This window comes from Lolium rigidum, chromosome 2 (genome assembly GCF_022539505.1).
Source record: "Lolium rigidum isolate FL_2022 chromosome 2, APGP_CSIRO_Lrig_0.1, whole genome shotgun sequence".
NCBI classification, from domain to species: domain Eukaryota; kingdom Viridiplantae; phylum Streptophyta; class Magnoliopsida; order Poales; family Poaceae; genus Lolium; species Lolium rigidum.
In genome coordinates this window covers 231,221,020-231,241,689 of record NC_061509.1, presented here as the reverse complement: position 1 = coordinate 231,241,689, position 20,670 = coordinate 231,221,020, and the positions used below count along the sequence as shown (strand labels likewise).

The 20,670-nt window shown below is 48.5% G+C and overlaps 2 protein-coding genes across 2 annotated transcripts; one reads left to right on the top strand and one right to left on the bottom strand.

The window, feature by feature from the left end:
- The first annotated feature begins 198 nt into the window (after positions 1-198).
- On the top strand, positions 199-4,401 carry LOC124693096 (formin-like protein 16). Its single transcript, XM_047226548.1, has 3 exons — positions 199-769; positions 804-1,449; positions 2,778-4,401. Exons 1-3 carry the CDS (start codon positions 199-201, stop codon positions 4,222-4,224), a joined length of 2,664 nt encoding a protein of 887 aa, XP_047082504.1. The 3' UTR covers positions 4,225-4,401.
- LOC124693095 (DExH-box ATP-dependent RNA helicase DExH15 chloroplastic) lies at positions 4,317-14,161 on the bottom strand. Its single transcript, XM_047226547.1, has 16 exons — positions 13,634-14,161; positions 12,855-13,030; positions 12,213-12,326; positions 11,773-11,881; positions 11,604-11,690; positions 11,169-11,287; positions 10,088-10,265; positions 9,316-9,915; positions 8,962-9,240; positions 7,935-8,141; positions 7,268-7,612; positions 6,646-6,882; positions 5,672-5,892; positions 5,102-5,201; positions 4,858-5,004; positions 4,317-4,638 (listed from the first exon to the last, which is right to left on the bottom strand). Exons 1-16 carry the CDS (start codon positions 14,144-14,146, stop codon positions 4,540-4,542), a joined length of 3,531 nt encoding a protein of 1,176 aa, XP_047082503.1. The 5' UTR covers positions 14,147-14,161; the 3' UTR covers positions 4,317-4,539.
- Positions 14,162-20,670: the final 6,509 nt, after the last annotated feature.

The window sequence follows — 20,670 nt, the reverse complement described above, 5'->3', positions numbered from 1 at the left end:
AGAACAAGTCAATGCGCACCACCAAGTCGCAAGTCCCACCCCAAACCCAACACCAATAACGTAGCCGCCGGCCGGCAGGGCAGCAGCGAACCACAACTCAGATCATCCATCCCGCAAGTCAATCCCGCCCGCCGCGCCACGCCTCACCTCCGGCGCATTCCAACCCTCCCCACCACCGCCGCCCCGCCGACGTCGACCATGTCTCCCTCCCCTCTCCTCCTCCTCATCGCCGCGGCGGCCGCCGCCGCCGTCCTCCTCTGCCCCCTCGCCGCCGCGCAGTCGCCGCGCAACGTCCAGACCCGCTTCCCCTCCACCCGCACCCCCGCCATCGACCTCCCGCCGATCGCCCCCCCGTCTCCGTCCCCCGCGGGCGCGACCCCCACCCCCACGCAGCCCGCCGCCTCCTCCTCCTCCTCCTCCACCAAGCGCAGCGACATCGCCGTCGCCGTCGTCAGCACGGCGCTCAGCAGCTTCGCGCTCTGCGGCCTCGCCTTCTTCATCTTCCTCCGCCGCGGCAAGAAGAAGGACCTCACCAACCCCGCCGCCGCCAGGTACCACGACGGCGCCTTCCCCGGCAAGCTCCCGGAGCGCGCGCCCAAGCAGCCGCCGCGGGGCGGCATGGTGGACGAGAACGGCCTCGACGCGATATACTGGCGCGAGTACGAGAAAGAAAGCACCGCCGGCGGCGGCAGGGGCATGAGGCCCGCGGGCAGCAGCGGCGGCCGCCCGCCGCAGCCGCCGTCATCGTCTACCCGCCAGCAGCAGCAGCAGCCGCGCCGAGCGGCGGAGCGACGGCGCCGCTTCGCAGGGGTCGCACTCCCCGGCGCCGTCCCCGCCGCGGCCGCTGCGGAAGGGCAGGGTGGACCACGAGCCGCTCATACCGCGGGGCTCCCTCGACTCCGCCTCCGAGCTCTACAACGACGCGCCGGGCGCCAGCGCCAGCTCCTCCAGCTCCACCTTCTCCGTCGAGTACTACGCGCGCAAGCCGCCCCCGGCGCCCATGGCCATGGCCGCCGTCCCCCGCCCGTCCCCGCCGCCGCCAGCCCCTCCCGCGCCGCCGACCGCATCCGCATCCCTAGCCGCCCCGCCGGGGAGAGCAAGCCCGCCACCGCCGCCGCCGCCACCAATCCCCTCCACGTCGCCACCCCCACCGCCCCCCAAGGGCCCGCCGCCGCCGCCAGCGCCCAGAGGCCCTCCTCCGCCGCCGCCCCCAGGCGGAAAGAAGGGAGGCCCGCCGCCGCCTGGTCCGCCGCCGCCGCCCGGAGGGAAGAAGGGAGGCCCGCCTCCGCCGCCCGCCTGGGCGTCCTCCAGGCCGCCGGCGGCGCCGGGCGGGTCGACCGCCCAAGAGGACCAGTTCGCCAAGCTCAAGCCGCTGCACTGGGACAAGGTCAACGTGGCGGCCACCGACCACTCCATGGTCTGGGACAAGCTCACCGCCGGATCATTCAAGTAAGCCCGCCGCACTCCTGAATTAAACCCCGCATCTCGTTTCACCTGATCGTACTACTACTAGCAGTAGCAATGTTGCCATGGCCATCGATGGTTAATTCTCTCCGTGCTTCTTGTGCATAATGCATTTAGATTTCGTTGGTACGAACAGTAGTACTAATGGCGATCAGAGACATAGGAATGTAGTGCTAGCTACAGTACAGCACGAACAGTGAATGCAGCTAGGATAGCATGAATGACCCCTGTCCCTGAACCTTGAAACAACAGTTGCACTTGAAAATAGGACTGTCATACACACCAATTAAGCATGAACCCAGCTGGTTACGTTAGCAGTTCGTTTCTCTGAAAGATCATCCCATTAGCATTCTAGGTGTGGTGCTTGCAAAGCATGCTAGCTGTAGGGCTATAGTCTTGTGTAAACTGCATCTGAAATAGTGCCATCATACAAATCAAGTAAGCATTTCGTCCTCTGAAAGATCACCCCACTAGCATTTTAGCTGTGCTATTTGCAAAGCATGCTAGCTGTAGTCCCGTAGAAACTGGAGAGATTGGCGCACTTGTCACCGAAAAAAGAGCAATCCCAGAATGTGCAAAGATGCAGTAGTGTAAACTGGAAAGGCCCTTTTGCTGTCATAGCCATGGGTGGGCGTAGGCGGAGGTTGATTCTTCAACGGGATCTAGATCCTGGGGCGCTTTTTCCTCGAAAGGATGCCCAAATCCTGGGGCGCCTTTTTGTGCGCGTATGTTCTATCTGGATCCTGGACCTGTTGTTAAGCTACGGCAGACAAGGACAGATGGGGTGCCTTTCGTGTTAATATCTTAATCAGCGTCATCCTGGCTTCACCGGCGATGGGAGTTTCGTAGAACGAGTACACGGGAACAGGTATACGAGTTGGCGAAGCATGCTTGTCATTGAACGGGCAGGAAGTTCGCATGTGTTACCTTGACAGAAACAATCAACCATGCGCATGGATTAGTGCTACTGTTAGCTTGTTTGATCGTGCATGAATCTAGATGGGGAGAGCTGGGAAGACCTCGAACTCGGTCAAGATGGCACCCAATTGTCTGTCTCTGTCAGCTTGAGCTGGACGTCTTGCCACGGCAACCATCCAAGTTCCAATGATAACAGAATCATATCCCGGTAACATGGGTGTGACTGATTAGAAAACATTCCTGTTTGTAACTTTACATGATTGATCATCTAAAAAAAAACAACTTTGCATGATTGACAATGATACTGACTTGTCTAGTTGTGTTTGCAAAATGTTTCGGTTTTGTATCTAATGGATTCAACGCATTCTAACCGTGCCACTCTGGTGTGTTTGCAGCTTGGACGAAGGCACCATCGAGGCGCTGTTCGGCGCCGGGGCGGCCAACAACCGCAAGACGAAATCCGCGGACTCCAAGGACGCCTCAAGCAGTCTGGGGCGCGCCAACTCGGAGGAGAAGATATTCCTGATCGACGCGCGCAAGTCGCACAACATCTCCATCATCCTCAAGTCCCTCACCGTGGGGCGGGACGAGATCATCGACGCCCTCCGCGACGGCCACACCGAGCTCACCACGGACGTCCTCGAGAAGCTGTCCCGCATCAGCATCACCAAGGAGGAGGAGGCCACCATCCTCAAGTTCTCCGGGAACGCCGACAGGCTTGCACCCGCGGAGGCCTTCCTTCTTCGGCTCCTCCTCGACGTGCCCAGCCCGTTTGCCCGTGTCGACGCGCTGCTGTTCAAGATAAACTACAGTTCGGAGGTCGCTCAGCTCAAGCGATCGCTCCAGACGTTGGAGATGGCGAGCCAGGAACTGAGGACGAAGGGGCTCTTCCTTAAGCTGCTCGAGGCGGTGCTCAAGGCAGGGAACCGGATGAACGCCGGCACGGCACGGGGGAATGCGCAGGCATTCAACCTCGCGGCGCTGCGCAAGCTCAATGACGTGAAGAGCACCGACGGAGCCACCACGCTGCTCCACTTCGTCATCGAGGAGGTTGTGCGTGCGGAGGGGAAACGCCTCGCTGTCAACCGCAACTACACTATCCGCCGCTCTGGCAGCCTCGCGAAGTCGAGCACCGACGGTGGCATTTCAGCGTCAGGCTCCACGGTCCAGGGGCCTTCGCGCGAGGACAGGCAGAACGAATACCTGAACCTAGGATTGCCGGTTGTTGGAGGCCTCAGCAGCGAGTTCACCAACGTGAAGAAGGCTGCGACTGTGGACTACGATTCGGTTGTCAACGAGTGCTCAGTCTTAGGCAGCCGACTAACAAATATCAAGAGGCTCCTGGAGACCTGTGGGGATGATGGATTCTCAAGAGGGCTGAGAGGGTTTGTCAAGGCTGCAGAAGAAGAGCTGAAGGCGCTAACTGGAGAGCAGGAGAAAGTGCTTGATCTGGTTCAGAAGACAACCGAGTACTACCATACAGGCGCTACCAAGGACAGGAACGCGCATCCTCTCCAGTTGTTCGTCATAGTGAGGGACTTCTTGGGGATGGTGGATCAGGCATGTGTGGACATCAAGAGAAGGTTACAACAGCAGAAGAAACCACCAGTCTCATCATCACAGCCACCATCGCAGCCAGCAACGGCAGCGGCTGCGGCTCCTGCCACTAAGGGGCCAGCTGACGTTGCTAAGGGGGCAGCTGATGGTGCTGCAGCACCCTCGCAGAAACCACCGGAAGAGGCAGATAGCAGAAGGAAGAGGGTCATGCCAAGATTCCCAAACTTGCCGGCGCACTTCATGAAGGACAATGCAGACTCTGATTCAAGTAGTGATGAGGAATAGGATGCATGGGAAGGTGTAAATGATGATTGTTTTGCATTGGTTTGAATTGGTTTTTGATCTTTTGGAGGTATAGGTTAGCTGCAGACTGTACATAATGAATTGTTGGCATTTGTTCCTTTCTTCATTTCTTTATATGTGATCCATATCGACAACAATAGGTACAATTCTGTTCAGAAATGGAACTTGATGTACAAAATATCAACAATCCCTTACAAAATTAGGCTTCAACTAATTGCTAACCATCTGACCGTGGTACAACAAAGAATTGCCTACCTACAACAAATGACCAATGTGGTACTGACAGCTTTCAGGCTTTCAGCCAGCAAGCTCACTTAGTGGTACTCGATCCATGACGCTGCAAGCAATCTGTGCGTTCTTTTGGAGAGCAGGATCTATGTCTGGCAATTTTGGAATCTGGAATTGAAGTTATAAGAGTGTTATGTAATGTATGCAAATCATAATATAGAGATTAAGGATTGCGAGGTTACCCAGAAAAATCAAGAAGGTACAGCATTAACATAATACATTATCATCAAACCTCAGGAACCAAAAAATCCATATCAACATAAAAAAAACGACAGCAAATTCACAACAGACTGGAGGTACAAGGAATCTGCATGCCTGATAATATACCTGAGCTAGTAAATCCATTGTTCGTCTGAGCAAACGGGCTAAATCTCCATCATCCATTGCAGAGTCCATCATTATCTCCCTCCAAGTCAACCCTGACGCCCAGGCTTCAACCATTCCAGCAAACTGGGTATCAATGTCGCAGGGTATCTGTATGCCGAGAAGCAGGCAGATGAGAATGGTAACTAGAGCAACTGTCGATCTCTTGATTAAAATACAAGGGAAACAGGAAGATCAAGTGCCAAACCTTTACACCATGTTTCTCTTGGAGATCGAGGAGTGAATTTCTCTGCTCTTCTAAGTAATTTATAACCCCGATAACAACTGAAGACGGTTCATACACATAACTGCGAATTCAAGCAATCACCACAATTGTGTTAGCATAAAATATCAGGATGTGTTCTTATTCAAAAACGTCAACAATTTTTGGGCTGGATATTGAGTACACCGAGCTCATGTTCTCACTTTATGTAAAGGATAACAGATGTTGAAAACTGATTGGATGAACATATTTTATTGCTGGAGCAGACTGGTCGATAATTTGGAGAGTTCAGTTTCTGAACTTATTTTGAATTGCGCCAATATAAAGCATATTTGAGACAGCCAATGTGCTGGCCCACAATTTAGCACAGCATGTAGAATTGATGGTCCAATTGATTTATGTTACATGCCAGTGCATTTTTCACAAATTTGGGCTGCACCAACAAAGAATAGGGACCGCTGTACAGAGATAAACATGACATAATAGTTGGCTTTTACAAGAAATAGGCAATAACAAGTTGTAAGCATGAGAAACAAGTGTTGTTGAAGTTTGTACCTGCTATTTTTCCATGGACGAAGCTTGATCCCTTCTGACACTAAGCTTCCACAAACTGCTGCCAGTTGAGATGGCTTCAGATCCAAAAGGACCTTGTTCCTAAGAACCATAGCAAGCCAGAGTTCGTTTTCCCCTCGTATGGCTGCTGCCGTCTCACCCAAAGGATAGATTACCTGGGTATTGATATCTAACACTCTTGCTTCTTGTATGACTTTACTAATCTGGTAAACATCCATTTACAAATTAATTTCTAAGAAACTACTAATCGATGGCAAGCGTAAGGCTTAGTATTGTGCAATCATACTAATTAATCTAAAAGAGTTTGAACACCCTCGTCAAATCATGCCATTTTATAGAGGGCTGAGGGTTTAGTTAGTCTGTGAGCACCGGTGTAGAGAATAATGGAAGGTGGAAAAGGAGCACTGGCTGGGGCCAAAAGGGGACACAACCAGAAGCAGCAGCAGATGCTACAATGGCTTTAATATGTTGTGGCAACACCACTGCCTTCCTCTGTCTGGCTCTCAGTGCTTCTCACCGTCATGTGGAACATTTGGGACACCAGGAACGCGCTTGTCTTCAGGAACCAGCTCATAACCCCTCGAACCTCTATCGCTAATGTAATTTCAGACTTATCCCTCTGGTTGCACAGGTTTAAAAGCCCTGCACACAAAGAGGATGCCATGCTATGGCGGAACCATTTCTCAGCTTGTAATTCTGAACCCTAAAAAGGACTTTGCCATCAATGAAATTCAGGTGGGGACTCTCTCCCCCCAGGTGAAAATTTCAAAAAAAAAAGTTTTCTATCTCATGTGTTCAGCTACATAGTTACTTCCTGCATGAAGTGGAAGCAACTAACCCAATATATTCTACAGAATATGATACAGTGCCAGAGCTACTGCAGTGCTTTTGACAACCATATACAGAGTAGTTCAATTAAATAGATTCATCAAACATAGAAAATCATAGATGGTTACCTGCAAAAATTCTTTCCAACCGGTTGGTTCAATTTGCATTATGCGTCTAGTTAAACGACGGGATCTGGCTTCCAAACGCTCAATCTTTTCTTTTGTAAAGTTTCTCATGTCAATGATCTTTTGAAATTCTCTAAAACCCTTAGTACTCCTGATTGTTTTCTTCAATTGTGAAACCTTCCTCCTCTGTTTCTTGTGAGATTCTACAGCGGTTTGATGTTCCTGGGAGAATCGTTCTACCTGTGAAGAGTAATAAAGAAATTTTAATGCAAACTGGCTAAAACGTCAACAGAGCTTCAAGTTGCAAGTGATAATCCGTAACTGTCATATCAGACACTATTTGAAAAGTATTACATGATATCATATAAAATGAGCATGTGAATGTTGCATTGGTTGTCTATAGACATTGAAAATAAATTCAGTATCACAGTGGACTCCTATGGTAATACCGTAATACCACTATGATTGACTAACCTATCAGAATTCAGAAGACACAGATGGGACAAAGGAAGAATTGGCCAGTGAATCTTTTGAGAAATGGATATCTTTTGAAGATACCAACAGAGAACTAATTTGCAATAACCCTAGCACAAAATATCAGGAAGGTCAAGGAGTAAGTGCAAACCTCATCATCTTCTGAGAGGCTATTAAGCACAGGAACATTAAGACTCCATGACCATGTGTCTAGGGATCCATCCATGCATAACAAAGAACCATGTTCAGATTTTGCAATTTTATCCCAAATCATATCTTCACGCAAAAGGAGCTGCTTCAGGGTTTCTCTGGGGAGTGGCCCACCCTCCACTGAAGGAACAGCGGGTAAACCTGTCTGGTAAACAGCTTTTATCCATTTTTCTGTGAACAGATACCATGCATTATCCGAACTCAAAGCAACGTAGTAGGATGGGTAATGAAGCTGTTCCTCACTATCAACTTCCTGCTTGTCTGCGCCAGTAGAATCATCTTCTAGCTGCAATTGTTATTTTGGTAAGAACACACGAGAAGGACATTAATCAAAAAAAAAGAGAATGGCATAAATCACGAAGACAGATACAGAAGAAAACTTTCATATTTAAAACCTCAGGGCATGGCCAACAAAATTATAGATACATAAACATCAAAGGATATACACTAGTGTGCTTCGGCACTCATATTGTCAGAGAAATCTAATAATTAATGCTTAAAGTTCTTCAAAGAGATGAACAATAAGAGATGTAAACAATCCCCAAGTAAAACCATCCAGCTTTTCCCTCTACATCTTGCATGGAAGAGTATATAACCTATTCACTCACCATGCTCACAATCTTTTGATCATCAAAGGAGCTGAGGCTTCCAATAAAAACAGCAGGAATTGTGTGGTGAACTGAATCTTTATCTTTATACTGCAAGCAAATGAAAGGAAGGTAGCCACTTTCAAACTCCTGTAGCCGAGTTTTCCATGCAGCCATTCTCTCTACTTCCATCCTCTTTTTCAGTTCATTTCTTATCTTCTTCTCTTCCTGAGGAATAAGTGTGCAGAACATATAAGGTTTAATAAATAATACAGGATGGGCAGTACTTCGATCAACAGGTTATGCAAAAACACCTTTAATTATGTAAATAACTTTTACTCGGATTCTCGTAAGTGTCAATGGCTTGAAGTGATTGGGCTTTAACAGTGGGTGCATCATTTTAGGTTTAACTTCTATTAGCAAAGCTATATGTCAATATTAGCATGTTACATAAATTCAAGTGCCCACATGGTGCGGTTTTTTGTAGAGCACGTAGGATGGCTGAACATTTTTTGCATCAAGATAGAAAGGGTTTCAGTGTGTCGTTTTAGTTTCAGTTACAATATAAACAAACCAAAAACTACAGCTCAGGTTCCAATGAAATGGATGGCCTGGGAAAAGACCAAAATCTATGACTGCCAACATAATCCTAAACTGAGCCCTGAAAAAACAAGTTGGTAGCCAGACTGAAACCAGAGGACTGCTAAAAACAAAGAGGGGACTTGTGTATACTTAAGATCATCTAGATTTTGAAGTGTTCTCTAAAATCCCATAGTGCCTGAAGGCAAATTATTCTATTTGTAAACATGCAAATCAAGTACTGGTAAATTAAAGAGCTCCATGCAATATATACGATTATCAAAGAACCATGATAATGTGTATCATGCTTATTTGTCATCAATACATTGACACAGATAGTATATTACTTCTAAGTGGGATTATCATTTATTATCTAAAGTAGGTGGTGTTTAAACAGTATCAGATACATTAGATTGACTTCCATGTTATTGAACTACTATAGAGAAATCAAAGCAAACAATAAATTTACCTTTAATTTATTTTGTAAAAAAGAGATCTCCGTATAGTGTTCCTCTGATAATTCCTCCCTGCATTTCCGGTCAATGAATTCATCCGTAACTTCAGAAGAGAGATATTGTATTTCTTTCTGTATTCTCTCAAGCTCTTCTTTAGCAGCAACCATCACATTGCTCCCTACATAATTCCCAAAGCTTTGCTCCACTAACTTCCGAGCTTCTTCTAATGTTCTTCCAGAACGTTTAGCCTTGACATCACCCAGTCCTTTATTGTTATGAGTAACTTTAGAGCCCTGGACGACACAATTGAAGATAAGGACATGGAGAAAACAAGAAAATATACAGATATACTACAGCAGGATACATACCGCAAGGAGATTCAAAACCATCCCGTATGATGCGGTAAATTGTGAAACAAGTGGCTCAAGTCCAGCAAAGATAACGTCACAACATTCTTCAGGCCCTTCATAAGTAGACTGAACAAGAACAGAATGCCCAACTGTGTCGATCCCTCTCCTTCCAGCACGACCTGCCATCTGGAATAAGTTATTTGGGGTTAAGAGCTGGCGCCCGGCATCAATTCTTTTGCTGAGAGAAGATATCACGGCTGTTCTAGCAGGCATATTGATCCCAGCAGCAAGGGTTTCTGTCGCAAAGACTACTTTAACAAGGCCACGCTGAAATAGCTCTTCAATAAAGGACTTCCACAGTGGCAAGCAACCAGCATGATGGGCAGCAACACCTCGCAAGAGTCCTTTCACAGCATTTTCCCGGATAGCATCAGGATATTGCATCCTGAACCTCCTAAGTTCCAGTTCAACTTCACTAGCCTCACAATCATGCAAAAGTCTACAATCCTCGAGATATTCAACGGCTGCGTCACATCCTCTTCTACTAAAGATAAACCAGATTGCTGGAAGCATGTCGCTTTCCCAAAGCTGTGACAAAGTGTCACGTATTAGTGGAACCTGCACGGTAAGGTAATCAGGAAATGACAGCCATTAGTCATAGCACAGAGGTTAGGGGTAATAAAGCTTTTCCATTTTCGATAAAAATATCACATTTGGTCTAGCAAAAAAACATGGAGAAATTTAAGCCATTATGTGAAAATGCAAGTCAAAAATGAATTCTAGTCAATGCCTGGGAACGCCGCATATTGGTGACCTCGTGCTTGGACAATTGAACTTGTTTTGATATGTCCAACGGGCTTCTGCTACCTTGCTCATTTTTATTTGTTCTAAGTTTCCTCTTTCCTTTCACGTAGTAGTATTCACTTTTGGGAGAAGATATGTTCTGGACATGAGACATTCGCAATTTCCTGTATGAATAGAATAAAAGGATATATAGATGGCTTAGCTTAGGTACTGACATAAACAATGTGCATGAAGGTAATATTAGAATGCACAAGAGATAACCAGATAGAATCTGAAGAAGTTAGGAAGCTAGCTAGGTGTATATCTTGTTCTAAGTTTCTCTGCTTTTCCTTTGATAACCTAGGTTGTTTTGTTTTGTTTTGTTTTCCTTTTGATTTTGCCGATTTGTAAGATTCCCGTGTCATGAATTTTTCTCCTAATACAAAATGACATGCTCTTGGGTGCATGTTCAAGAAAAAAATTAAGAACTCATTATGCCTTTGATACACTTCTAGTATTATTTTTGATAATCCAATAATATTAACCCGGATGAACATAGCCAATGGTGTAAGCAAGGCAGACCTAATTAGGCCCTACTAGGTTCAGATGAACCCACTTATTTAGAAGCTGAGAATATCTATTATACATAACGCGCACATATTTCCATTTTAGCTGCCTAAAGGTGCAGCTATGTTATGCCCAAATGACCAAACAACACAAGTACCATAAGATATCAATAGACATTAAACGGCCCTTCATATGTCTTGTGCCCGACTAATATTTGTAACAATTTAGCAAACTCCTGACTCTGATACTGGACAACTGGTAAACAGGCGCTCGCGCACACAGGCACAGAGAGGAAACTATTCAGATTAGACGGTTAACTTTTTAGCAGATAGAATCCACCTATTCAGATTAATTAATGGCAGTTGCCCACATTCTGATGGGATGGTCCAATTTATCAAAAGCGGTGGATATGGTTAAAATAAGCAAGGCAGCTGGATGAATATCGATAGTAACACTTCTTTATAGGCATGTGGTTTAAAAAGTAAGCTAGCGTATGGTGCCAACAAGAACAAGGTGGCTACCTATTCATTTTCTTTCCCTTTTCATCGAGAAGGGGTAGAAGTGCAAATTTCTTCGAGAAGTGCCAAGTTAGTGGAACAGGACGTTTGTTCGATGTCACCAGCTCTGTTTTTCCATGGATCTACAAAGAGACAGCATAAGAGTTATTTTCGCAAACACAAAATTAGCGTTGCAAGACCAGAAATAAAGGAAGATCACAATGTATGGACCCAACATTTGCACAAGCATACATGTATTTCTGGTTGTGAATGTACCAAGTTTGCTTGTGAATGTACTTTTCTTAGAACGAAACTGCACATGTATTTCTGGTGCTAATCACCAAATACATCCATTTAAAGTGGGAGCTGGAGAAACTCTTACACCTATCATGCTACTGCAAAAATCAAAACAATGACAACACAGGTAATCCCACTAGTTGTGTAGATGCGAACAGTTACCTGACCTATCCAGCCAGCTAATTCATCAGGATTTGCGACGGTGGCAGACAAGCATATAAGCTGGACTTCCTTTGGACAATATATCACCTAAGGATGTGGTCAAAATAGGTAAGTCAAATGACCAATGTGAACTCATGGAGATGACAAAGAGAGTTTTAAAATAGCATACCGTTTCTTCCCAAACAGTACCGCGTGAGATATCACTTAAGTAATGGACTTCATCCAAAACAATGACATCAACTTCAAATAATCTACCTTCGGATGCTGACATACCAACACTGCAGTTCAAATAAAAGACGGGATTCTTTCAGAAACAGGACAAGCAACATCAGTTACAATCAATAGTTAACTACCACTAAAGCTTAATCTCCCCACCTGAACCCCCAAATACTACCTCAACGGCACATGCACAACTTGGGAAATACTGAACACGTATATAGGTAAAGTTGAACTATGGTATACTCTAACTATTCCTGTCACAGAATGCTCTGCAATATTTAATTGCAGTAGTGGAAGTAGCAAATTGTCAAAGTAGTAACAGTATGCTACAGCGTGAATACTTGTAGCATCTCAATTATATCACATTATATGTCATCCATGCATAGATACCTTTGGTACAGCATATTACGCAGAATCTCTGTCGTCATTATTAGGATCTGAGCATCTTTATTGATAGCAGAATCTCCTGTAAGAAGACCTACATTATGATCACCAAAGGTATTCCTGAAATAATTATACAACGACAATGTATCAAAATAAATTTATTAATCAGAATCTGACCATCTAGGTAAATTATATAAGACTCTCAGCCTTGCAGTACTCTAATACTCCAACAGCCCAGCTATGGAATTTTCCAGCAGTCATAAATGTTCTCCAGAACTCATCATATGGACAGTGGACTTGCAACTCTCTAGAGTTTCAAGTTTCACAAGAATTGACAGCATGCAAGATATAACTTTATAACATAGCAAAACAACTAGATAAGAAAAGATGCAGGAGCATCTTCACTTTTGTGGTTTATGCCGCCGGATCCAGCGGGGTAGAGTTTAAGGTAGGCATTTCATTGTATGCCTCAATTTTATGAAGAAAAGGGGGGCGGTTTGCAAGGCTCTCCGTCTGTTGGGAGCATGAAGATGCCATTAAGATGATAACTCTAGGCATGTCCCAAAAAACACAAGACAAAAGATAAATTCCGCAGGTTATCACAAGCCTGCAAAAGGAAGGACATGAATCATGAAAGGAGCCTTTTACCGGAAATCGCGGAACTTCTGATTTGACAAGGCCTTCAACGGTGTTGTGTAGAAGAGACGCCTTCCTCTGGCCACTGTTGCAACAGCTGCAGCTTCTGCAATTAGTGTCTTTCCGCTACTTGTAGGTGCAGAAACTACGACGGACGAGCCTCTTAGAAATGCTTGTATAGCCAGGCGCTAAAATAAGATAGGAAGCAGTGTAAGAAAAATGAAAGCAATATGGTATAGACTTTTTGTGTACTCCCTCTGTTTTTGTATATAAGGCCATCACGGATTTCGAGGTAGAACTTTGACTAATAATTTGACCAACAAAATATGAGCTTTTAAAATTAGGTTCAACTAATTCAATGTTAGAAGTTTCCCATATTCCTATATCTCTAGCAAACTATAAATGTAAGCCTTTCAAACTAGCATCCACCAAATTAAGGGTTAGATGTTTTTTCTGATAAATTTTAGCATATTGCTCCCTTTTCTTATGGCGGATGTAAAATCAACTGTCACTGGTTTCTATTATAAATTAGAGGGAACGGTTAGATTTTTTTGATAATTCTTTTGCTTATTTCTCCCTTTCCTTAGCGGAATTAAGGCAATTATCATCATTTTTTATCCTTATAGATCGATGGATTCGAGAAACTACAAACTTAAAATATAGCGCAGTAAAGAATCACATGTGTGTGACTGCTAGCTCAAAATGCAAACCATTTCGGTACTCCAAATCCGACAAAACACTCATCAAAGCTCAATGCAGCTAGAATTAGCTCATCCAGGTCGGTCAGGTACCTGAAACTTGTCGATGGGGAAGTCGTAGATCCCGGCGAGCTCGTTGTAGTCGATCATATCCTCGCCGAACTCCCGCACCTCGGCGACGAGCTTGGCCACCTGCTGCGACTTGTAATCCTCGGAGCGCTGCCTCCGCGCCGCGGTTTCCTCTCGGGAATCCTCGGCCGCGCCCCCCTCCCCGTCGTACTCGCCGCCACTCTCCTCTTCCAGCTCCTCACCGCCATCCTCTCCTTCCTCATCCTCGTCCTCGTCGTACTCCGCGTCTACGTCGTGGATTTCCAACTCGTCGTCGTCCTCCTCGTCGGCTTCCTCCTCGTCGTCGTCGTCGTCTGACACCGGCGCGGCGGCGCGGGACGGGGAGCGCGCGGAGGGGAGGTGGAGCGGGGCGGGGCGGGACTGGGCTGGGCGCGACGGCGGGAGGAGAGAGGGCGGCGGCGGGGCCTGGGGGAGCGCGTGGCGGGAGGCGGTGGGGAGCGGGAGGAGGAGGAGGAAGTGCGGGGCGAGGCAGTGCATGGCGGGAGGTGGTGATTCGGCCGGAAGAGGCGGGGAAGACGGGATAATGCTAGGATTTTAATCTTCGCTTTTCCACATGGTAACCCGAAATGCGCCAATGGACTGGGTTTACGCCAACCTCATGTTAGCACTCCGATGATGAAAGTAGGCCATGTGAGGATAAAGAGTTAAATCCGTCGTCGACCTTGTCAATGTCAAGCAAAATCAGTTTCATCATTTTACAATAGAAATAGAAATTTACGGTCACTGAATACGCATCGGAGGTTCACACACGGTCACTATTAGCTAACATGACGTTGAGTGGGACCTAGGCCGTGTTGTTTTGCAAAAAGACCCCTCAAGTAAAACACAGCACCAGCCCACCCCATACTCGTCTTCCACTCGTTATCCCTGATTCCTTCTTTTGTCAATCGCTCTGCTCGATCCCTTCTCCTTCTTTTCTAAACAGACGAGCGCCGGCGGCAGTTCTCCCCCGCTCATGCATGCCCTCCCCAACCTCAAGATAATAGGGCTATAACTTATATACCTAAGATGGTCACGGTTCAGCTTAAGGCAGAATATTATGGGCTAATGAGCACGAGTATGTTGGAAGTCCAATGCTATTTTACCTAAACATGTGTGGGATGTTGTGTGTGATATTGCAAACAAGAATATGGAGTTAACATGCAGTTTTGTCTGGCCTAATAGAATATCAGGAATTGGTGCCCAACTGCATGATAGGTTATCGGGCGAGCAGCTCCCTCACCACCTTTTCCTCCTCTTGAGGCAGCGACTGCACATTTAATCGCCGAGGCTTACTCGGCTAAGTGGTGTATTGGGCGATGATGACTTCACCTTCGGTGTCGTCTCCTTGGCGTAGGACCAATACGTATGCCACTGGCTCTACGCCTTCTTGGGAAGCGTCATGTCGATGAAGAACTCATCGGGCTTCACCTGGAAGGTGATCCAGCCGACCGCCACCAGTGACGGATCGCTCTTGCTCCTGCGCGTCCCTCGGACATGGAAGTATGATAGCCACAGCGGAAAATACGGGGGGCAACAGAGGTGGCACTCACACAGTGCCACGAATAAAGAAATCTGTTGGATGATGTGCGTCTGTCGTCGTGGTGAACGGACAGATGCCATAGGATGGCTTAAGTTGGGGCCGAATGGACGCAAGAGGATTCGGGGGAGGGTTTGTGATTAGATGGGATGAACTTCCGGATGGTTTCCTCAAGAACTTAGCCAAGGCTAGAGGTTGAAGAAGAAAGACATAAGGAAGAACTCGCTCTAGATCATCATCTTTATTGATCTCAACAGGCTACAAGTTTCTCAGTACAAGTTCTTCGGTGTTCATGCGCGCGTCTCTATAAAAAGGGCGACCCCCTCTCCTTATATAGGGGAGAGGTGGCTTACAGGGCAAGAAACCCTAATGGCATCTTTGACTAGACAAACTACTTTACAAAGCTATTTTAATCATAGAAGACACCGGAGTCCTCTTTAATCAGAGATGCTGACGTCCTCCGGCTTCTTTGACCGTCATCCTTCTCTTTATCGTCAGCCCTTCGTCTAATGTTACTTTGCTTAGCTCATCTTTGTCTTCTAGCTCTGGAGAGAATCTTTGACCAGTCCTGCCGACCTGCTCGTTCTTCCGGTAACCCGGTATCTTCTTACCTGGTTCCGGCATACCCCTCTTGGGGATAAGAACTTAGCTCCTCTTAGCTAAGTTCTTATCTTTAAGTTCCGGTACGAACATCAAACCGGTATCTTGATGGCTCAAACCATCCGGTTTGGCACGCCTTTGGCATACCGGGGGTCATCCCCCCAACATTAGTCCCCGAAGCTGGTATAGTCTGGCGGATCCTATCCAACAGACCATGCCGAGTTCTTTTTAGGATACCGGTTTAATCTATCCGGCCTTAGGCTTGGATCCGGCATCTTTGCCCAGATCATCGCTATCTCTTCTCCTTAAGGTATTATCCGGTGTCTTATCCTCCGGCATCTATGGTCATTAAATACTTCCTCGGCGGTGTCGAGAATATTTTGGGCCCCGCGCCTGTCAGTGACATGCGCACTGTTAACTGTCACGCCAGTGTCAGTTGTCACTTCGCTTCGACTCCCGCGCGCCCATTTAATGCACCACTGCGGATCCCACTAGCCGTTTTGGATCCCGTATGCGCCTCCGTGTGGCCTCCTCTTTTTTCGCGTGTACCTCTTCGCCACGTGGCGGCCCGTGGCGCGAACCGTCGCGGCCCGCGAGGCGAACCGCCGCGGCCCAGCGGTTTTCAGCCCATCCTCACTATCCTTTATAAGCACAACTGCTCCTTCTTCTTCCTCTTCTTCGCATTCCTCATCTTTCGCGCACAGTGCTCCTCGCCTTTGTGCTTCCGCCGCTCTCCGTCCGCCGTTGCTTGCTCCAGTTCCGGCGCCCGGCGAACTCACGCCGTGCTTCCGCCGGACCTTGCTGTGTGGGAATCTCTTGCAGCAGCTCCACCGCGCTCGCTGCATTCTCGCTCCTTCGCGAGCTTCTCCGCCTCGCCGTCGACGGTGCTCGTCGGCGACCGCAGGTCCGCTCCACCACCGGCGAACACCTTCCTCAGCGGCTGCGCCGCTCAAGGTTGGTACAAATCTTGCTTTGCTCGCTATTTGCTTGCTTTTCGGATCTTGGGTCTACGGTGTTCTTATTTCCTCTTTTTCTTTGGTTTTCTTCTTACTCGTAGATCTTCACGCGGGGTCCAAGTGTGGGATTTCTGTTTTTTCGCCTTCCCATCTAATGTCTGACGAGGAATCTTCCTCCGCATCTTCTTCTTCCCTTTCTGTTAGACACCGTAATCAATCTCCCGGTGAGTCCACCGCTCCAGATCCGATGGAGACCGATTCCGGCAACCCGCGGGGATCCGGTAGCCATCAAGAATCCGGTGGCCATCTAGAATCCGGTAGCTTTAGCCAAGCTTCCGGTAGCCAAGAAGAGAGTGGCTCTGGCCAAGCCTCTAGTAGCTCCAGCCAATCATCTGGCGCAGAACCTTCCCCAATCACCCGCGGGGCCTGGATGGGCTCCAGTGTCACCGAATTCGAGATTGACTGGTTATACCGGTCCCGAAGGATTCCGGAAGGAGTCTCTTGCCAGATTCCTGACGACGAAATCGAACCGGACCCTGAGCCCGATGAATATGTTGTTTTTCTTGCTCACTTTGAGCGTGGCTTCGGCCTTCCTGCCTCCCCTTTTTTCCGGGAGTTTTTAGATTTCTACGAACTCCAACCTCACCATCTCCCCGGCAACGCCATCTTCTACCTTTCTTGCTATGCCACCTTCATGGAGGCCTATATCGGCATTCGTCCCACTCGTGAGACGTTTGCCCGTTTCTTTGCTTGCGGATCAACTCCGTTCAGGGCAAGGAGATCCCTAAGCCCAAGCCGCCCGTGGAATGCGGATCTTGTATCGTTGGCTCTCGCCAGGGGAGCCCTTTCCTTAAATTTGCCGGCCTCGAATCCTGCCGCGTCTGGCAAGGAACCTTTTTCTATGTGAAGAACAGCGGCCGTGCCGATCTTATTGATCTTCCTCCTTATCAAGCGAGGCCTCCCAGCAAAACCAACTGGAGCTACAACCCGAAGACGGATCATGCCGAAACCAACCGGGTGGTACGCTTCTTGGCCTCTTTGAAGAAGGAGACCAACATCTGCTCGGATGATATCATCCGCACCTTTATTTCACGCCGGGTGCTTCCTTTAAAGCGCCGCGCACATAGGATGAGCGAGATGTATGGCCCAGGCGATCCTACCAAGATCACAGGCCGTCCGCTTAGCAAGAAGGACGTTGTTCGCAAGGCTAAGCAGATTTGCCAAACTGCTATGCCATTTGACTGGGAATGGGGCCTCCTCCCCCTCAGCACTACTAACCCTCCGACCCAAGAAGTAAGGGATTATGCGATTGGGGTTGTTCTTGGCCGGTAGCTTTTTGCTCTTGCTAATCTTCTTTTTTAATGTTTCAGGCCAAGGACCGCTTCCCCCTCATTGAAGCAGAGCGGCGAGGACCTTGCCAGAAACGCGCCCTTGACTCCTTCGACCCAGATCCCTACATTTTTTGGAAGGATGCGAAGATGGGCGAGGACCCGGCTGCGCACCTTGGCCGGACTCCGCCGGAGCCAACCGGGTCCTCCGATGACTTGACCATGCTTGAGGTATTTTCTTTTCCGGTTTCTTTTACTTTTCCGTTATCGCTTTCCTACAACTTGCTTCTTAGCCATATTCAATCCATAGATCCATGAGCGCGTGCCGCCCCTGCGCGCCGAGGCGGGCTCTGAGTTTGTGGACAAACTCATGGCCCAGGGCCAAAAGAACAAACAGCCGGCATCTGATGCCGGTGGCAGCCAGGCCCCCCCCCCTCCAAGCGCTTCCGGACCGAGCCCGTGGGGGAGAAGCAAGTGGGCATGCGTCGCTACGGGCGCAAGGCGATGCCAACTTCTTCCGGGTAAGTTTTTCATCTTCCGGCTTGCCTCTTTTTTGCCAAGTTCTTTTTCCGGTTGCTCTTTTCTAACTGTCTTTCTTTCTTTTTCTCAGCCCAGCGCTCAAGCTTGGCCCAAGGCCATCGGGCTCTGAAGATTCTGCAAGGACTTCAACCCCTCCTCCTCGCTCAAGCCCGGCACCATCTGGTGCCGGCAACACCTCTGCCTCCCTTTCGGGGGGCACAACAAATTCGGGGCGTGCGGCCCCTTCATCATCAGATCACCGCACGGAGGAGGATCCTTCCTTCCCTCCGAGAGAACCGGGATACGGCGCCGGCAACATCGGCGCCGGAGAAGAAGCTGCCGGGCGGGCGGAGCCTCCGGCTCCTCCCGTCCTTGAAAAGACGACAACTTCCGCGCCGGAATCTTCCGCGCCGGAAGGTTCCAAACCGGGTGACGCGCCCGGCGCTCCCCGATCTCCACGAACCATCCTCATGCCGCCACCGGGTGCTCCTCGCGCCAAACCTCTCGGGGCCGCTCCTACCGCGCCGCCGCCCAAGACCTCCAAGCTTATCAAGGGGAAGGCGACGGCCTCTAGTGCCCCTTCGCCGGCCGGCGGCCTCGCGGTGCTGCATGTCTCCAAGGCCGCCGGGGATACCGCCACGAAGGCCACCGGTCTTCTTGGCCGTATTGCGAGTTTCAACGCCGAGGCCGGGACTCGGGGCATCTCCTGCCCTACGCCCAGAAGTGGAACGCCGCGGACATGACTCCGGCGACCCGCGGCTCGGGCAAGGACAGAGCTGCCGGCACCGATCCGGTTGGGGACCGGTCGTCCGAGGAGCACTTCATGCGGCTCCGCGGCGCCGTGAAAGAGCTCGACAGCGCGTGGTATGATGCCACGAACAACTTGATGGTACGTTTTTCTAACTTTTCTCAATTGCTACCGGTTTCCTTGCTTCCGGATTTGTTCTATCTTTTCTTTAGTTTCATGCCGGTTTCTCTCTGGTCTATCTTCCCAGTCCCCGAGTTTTGTGGTGAGAGCGCAGCTTTTAGCGCAAAACTTAACTTAAAATCTTAGCGCAAAACCGGCACTGCCAGTCCCCGAGTTTAGGGTTAAGAACCTTGTTCTTAGCGCAAAACTTAACTTAAAAACTTAGCGCCAAACCGGCACTGCCAGTCCCCAAGTTTCGGGTTAAGAACTTTGTTCTTCGCGCAAGACTTAACTTAAAAACTTAGCGCCAAACCGGCACTGCCAGTCCCCGAGTTTCGGGTTAAGAACTTTGTTCTTCGCGCAAGACTTAACTTAAAAACTTAGCGCAAAGCCGGCACTGCCAGTCCCCGAGTTTCGGGTTAAGAACTTTGTTCTTAGCGCAAAACTTAACTTAAAAACTTAGCGCAAAGCCGACACTGCCAGTCCCCGAGTTTCGGGTTAAGAACCTTGTTCTTAGCGCAAAACTTATCTTAGAAACGCGCAAAACCGGCACTGCCAGTCCCCGAGTTTCGGGTTAAGAACCTTGTTCTTAGCGCAAAACTTATCTTAGAAACGCGCAAAACCGGCACTGCCAGTCCCCGAGTTTCGGGTTAAGAACTTTGTTCTTAGCGCAAAACTCATCTTAGAAACGCGCAAAACCGGCACTGTCAGTCCCCGAGTTTCGGGTTAAGAACTTTGTTCTTAGCGCAAAACTCATCTTAGAAACGCGCAAAACCGGCACTTGCCGATCCCGAGTTTCGGGTTAAGAACTTTGTTCTTAGCGCAAAACTCATCTTAGAAACGCGCAAAACCGGCATTGCCGATCCCGAGTTTCGGGTTAAGAACTTTGTTCTTAGCGCAAAACTCATCTTAGAAACGCGCAAAACCGGCATCGCGCCGGTCCCGAGTTTCGGGTTAAGAACTTTGTTCTTAGCGCAAAACTTAACTCATTTCTTCTTTACGAACAGCTCACGGTCGACGCTCGGAAGGCCCTCTTTGAGGAGCTCTTATGGGAGCATCGGGAGCTCGCTGAGGCACACGACAAGTGCCAAGGTAAATTTTTGTTCTGCCGGCATATTTCATACCGGAAACCTTTTTCCTCCTAACGGTCACGGTTTACAGCACAGTGATCC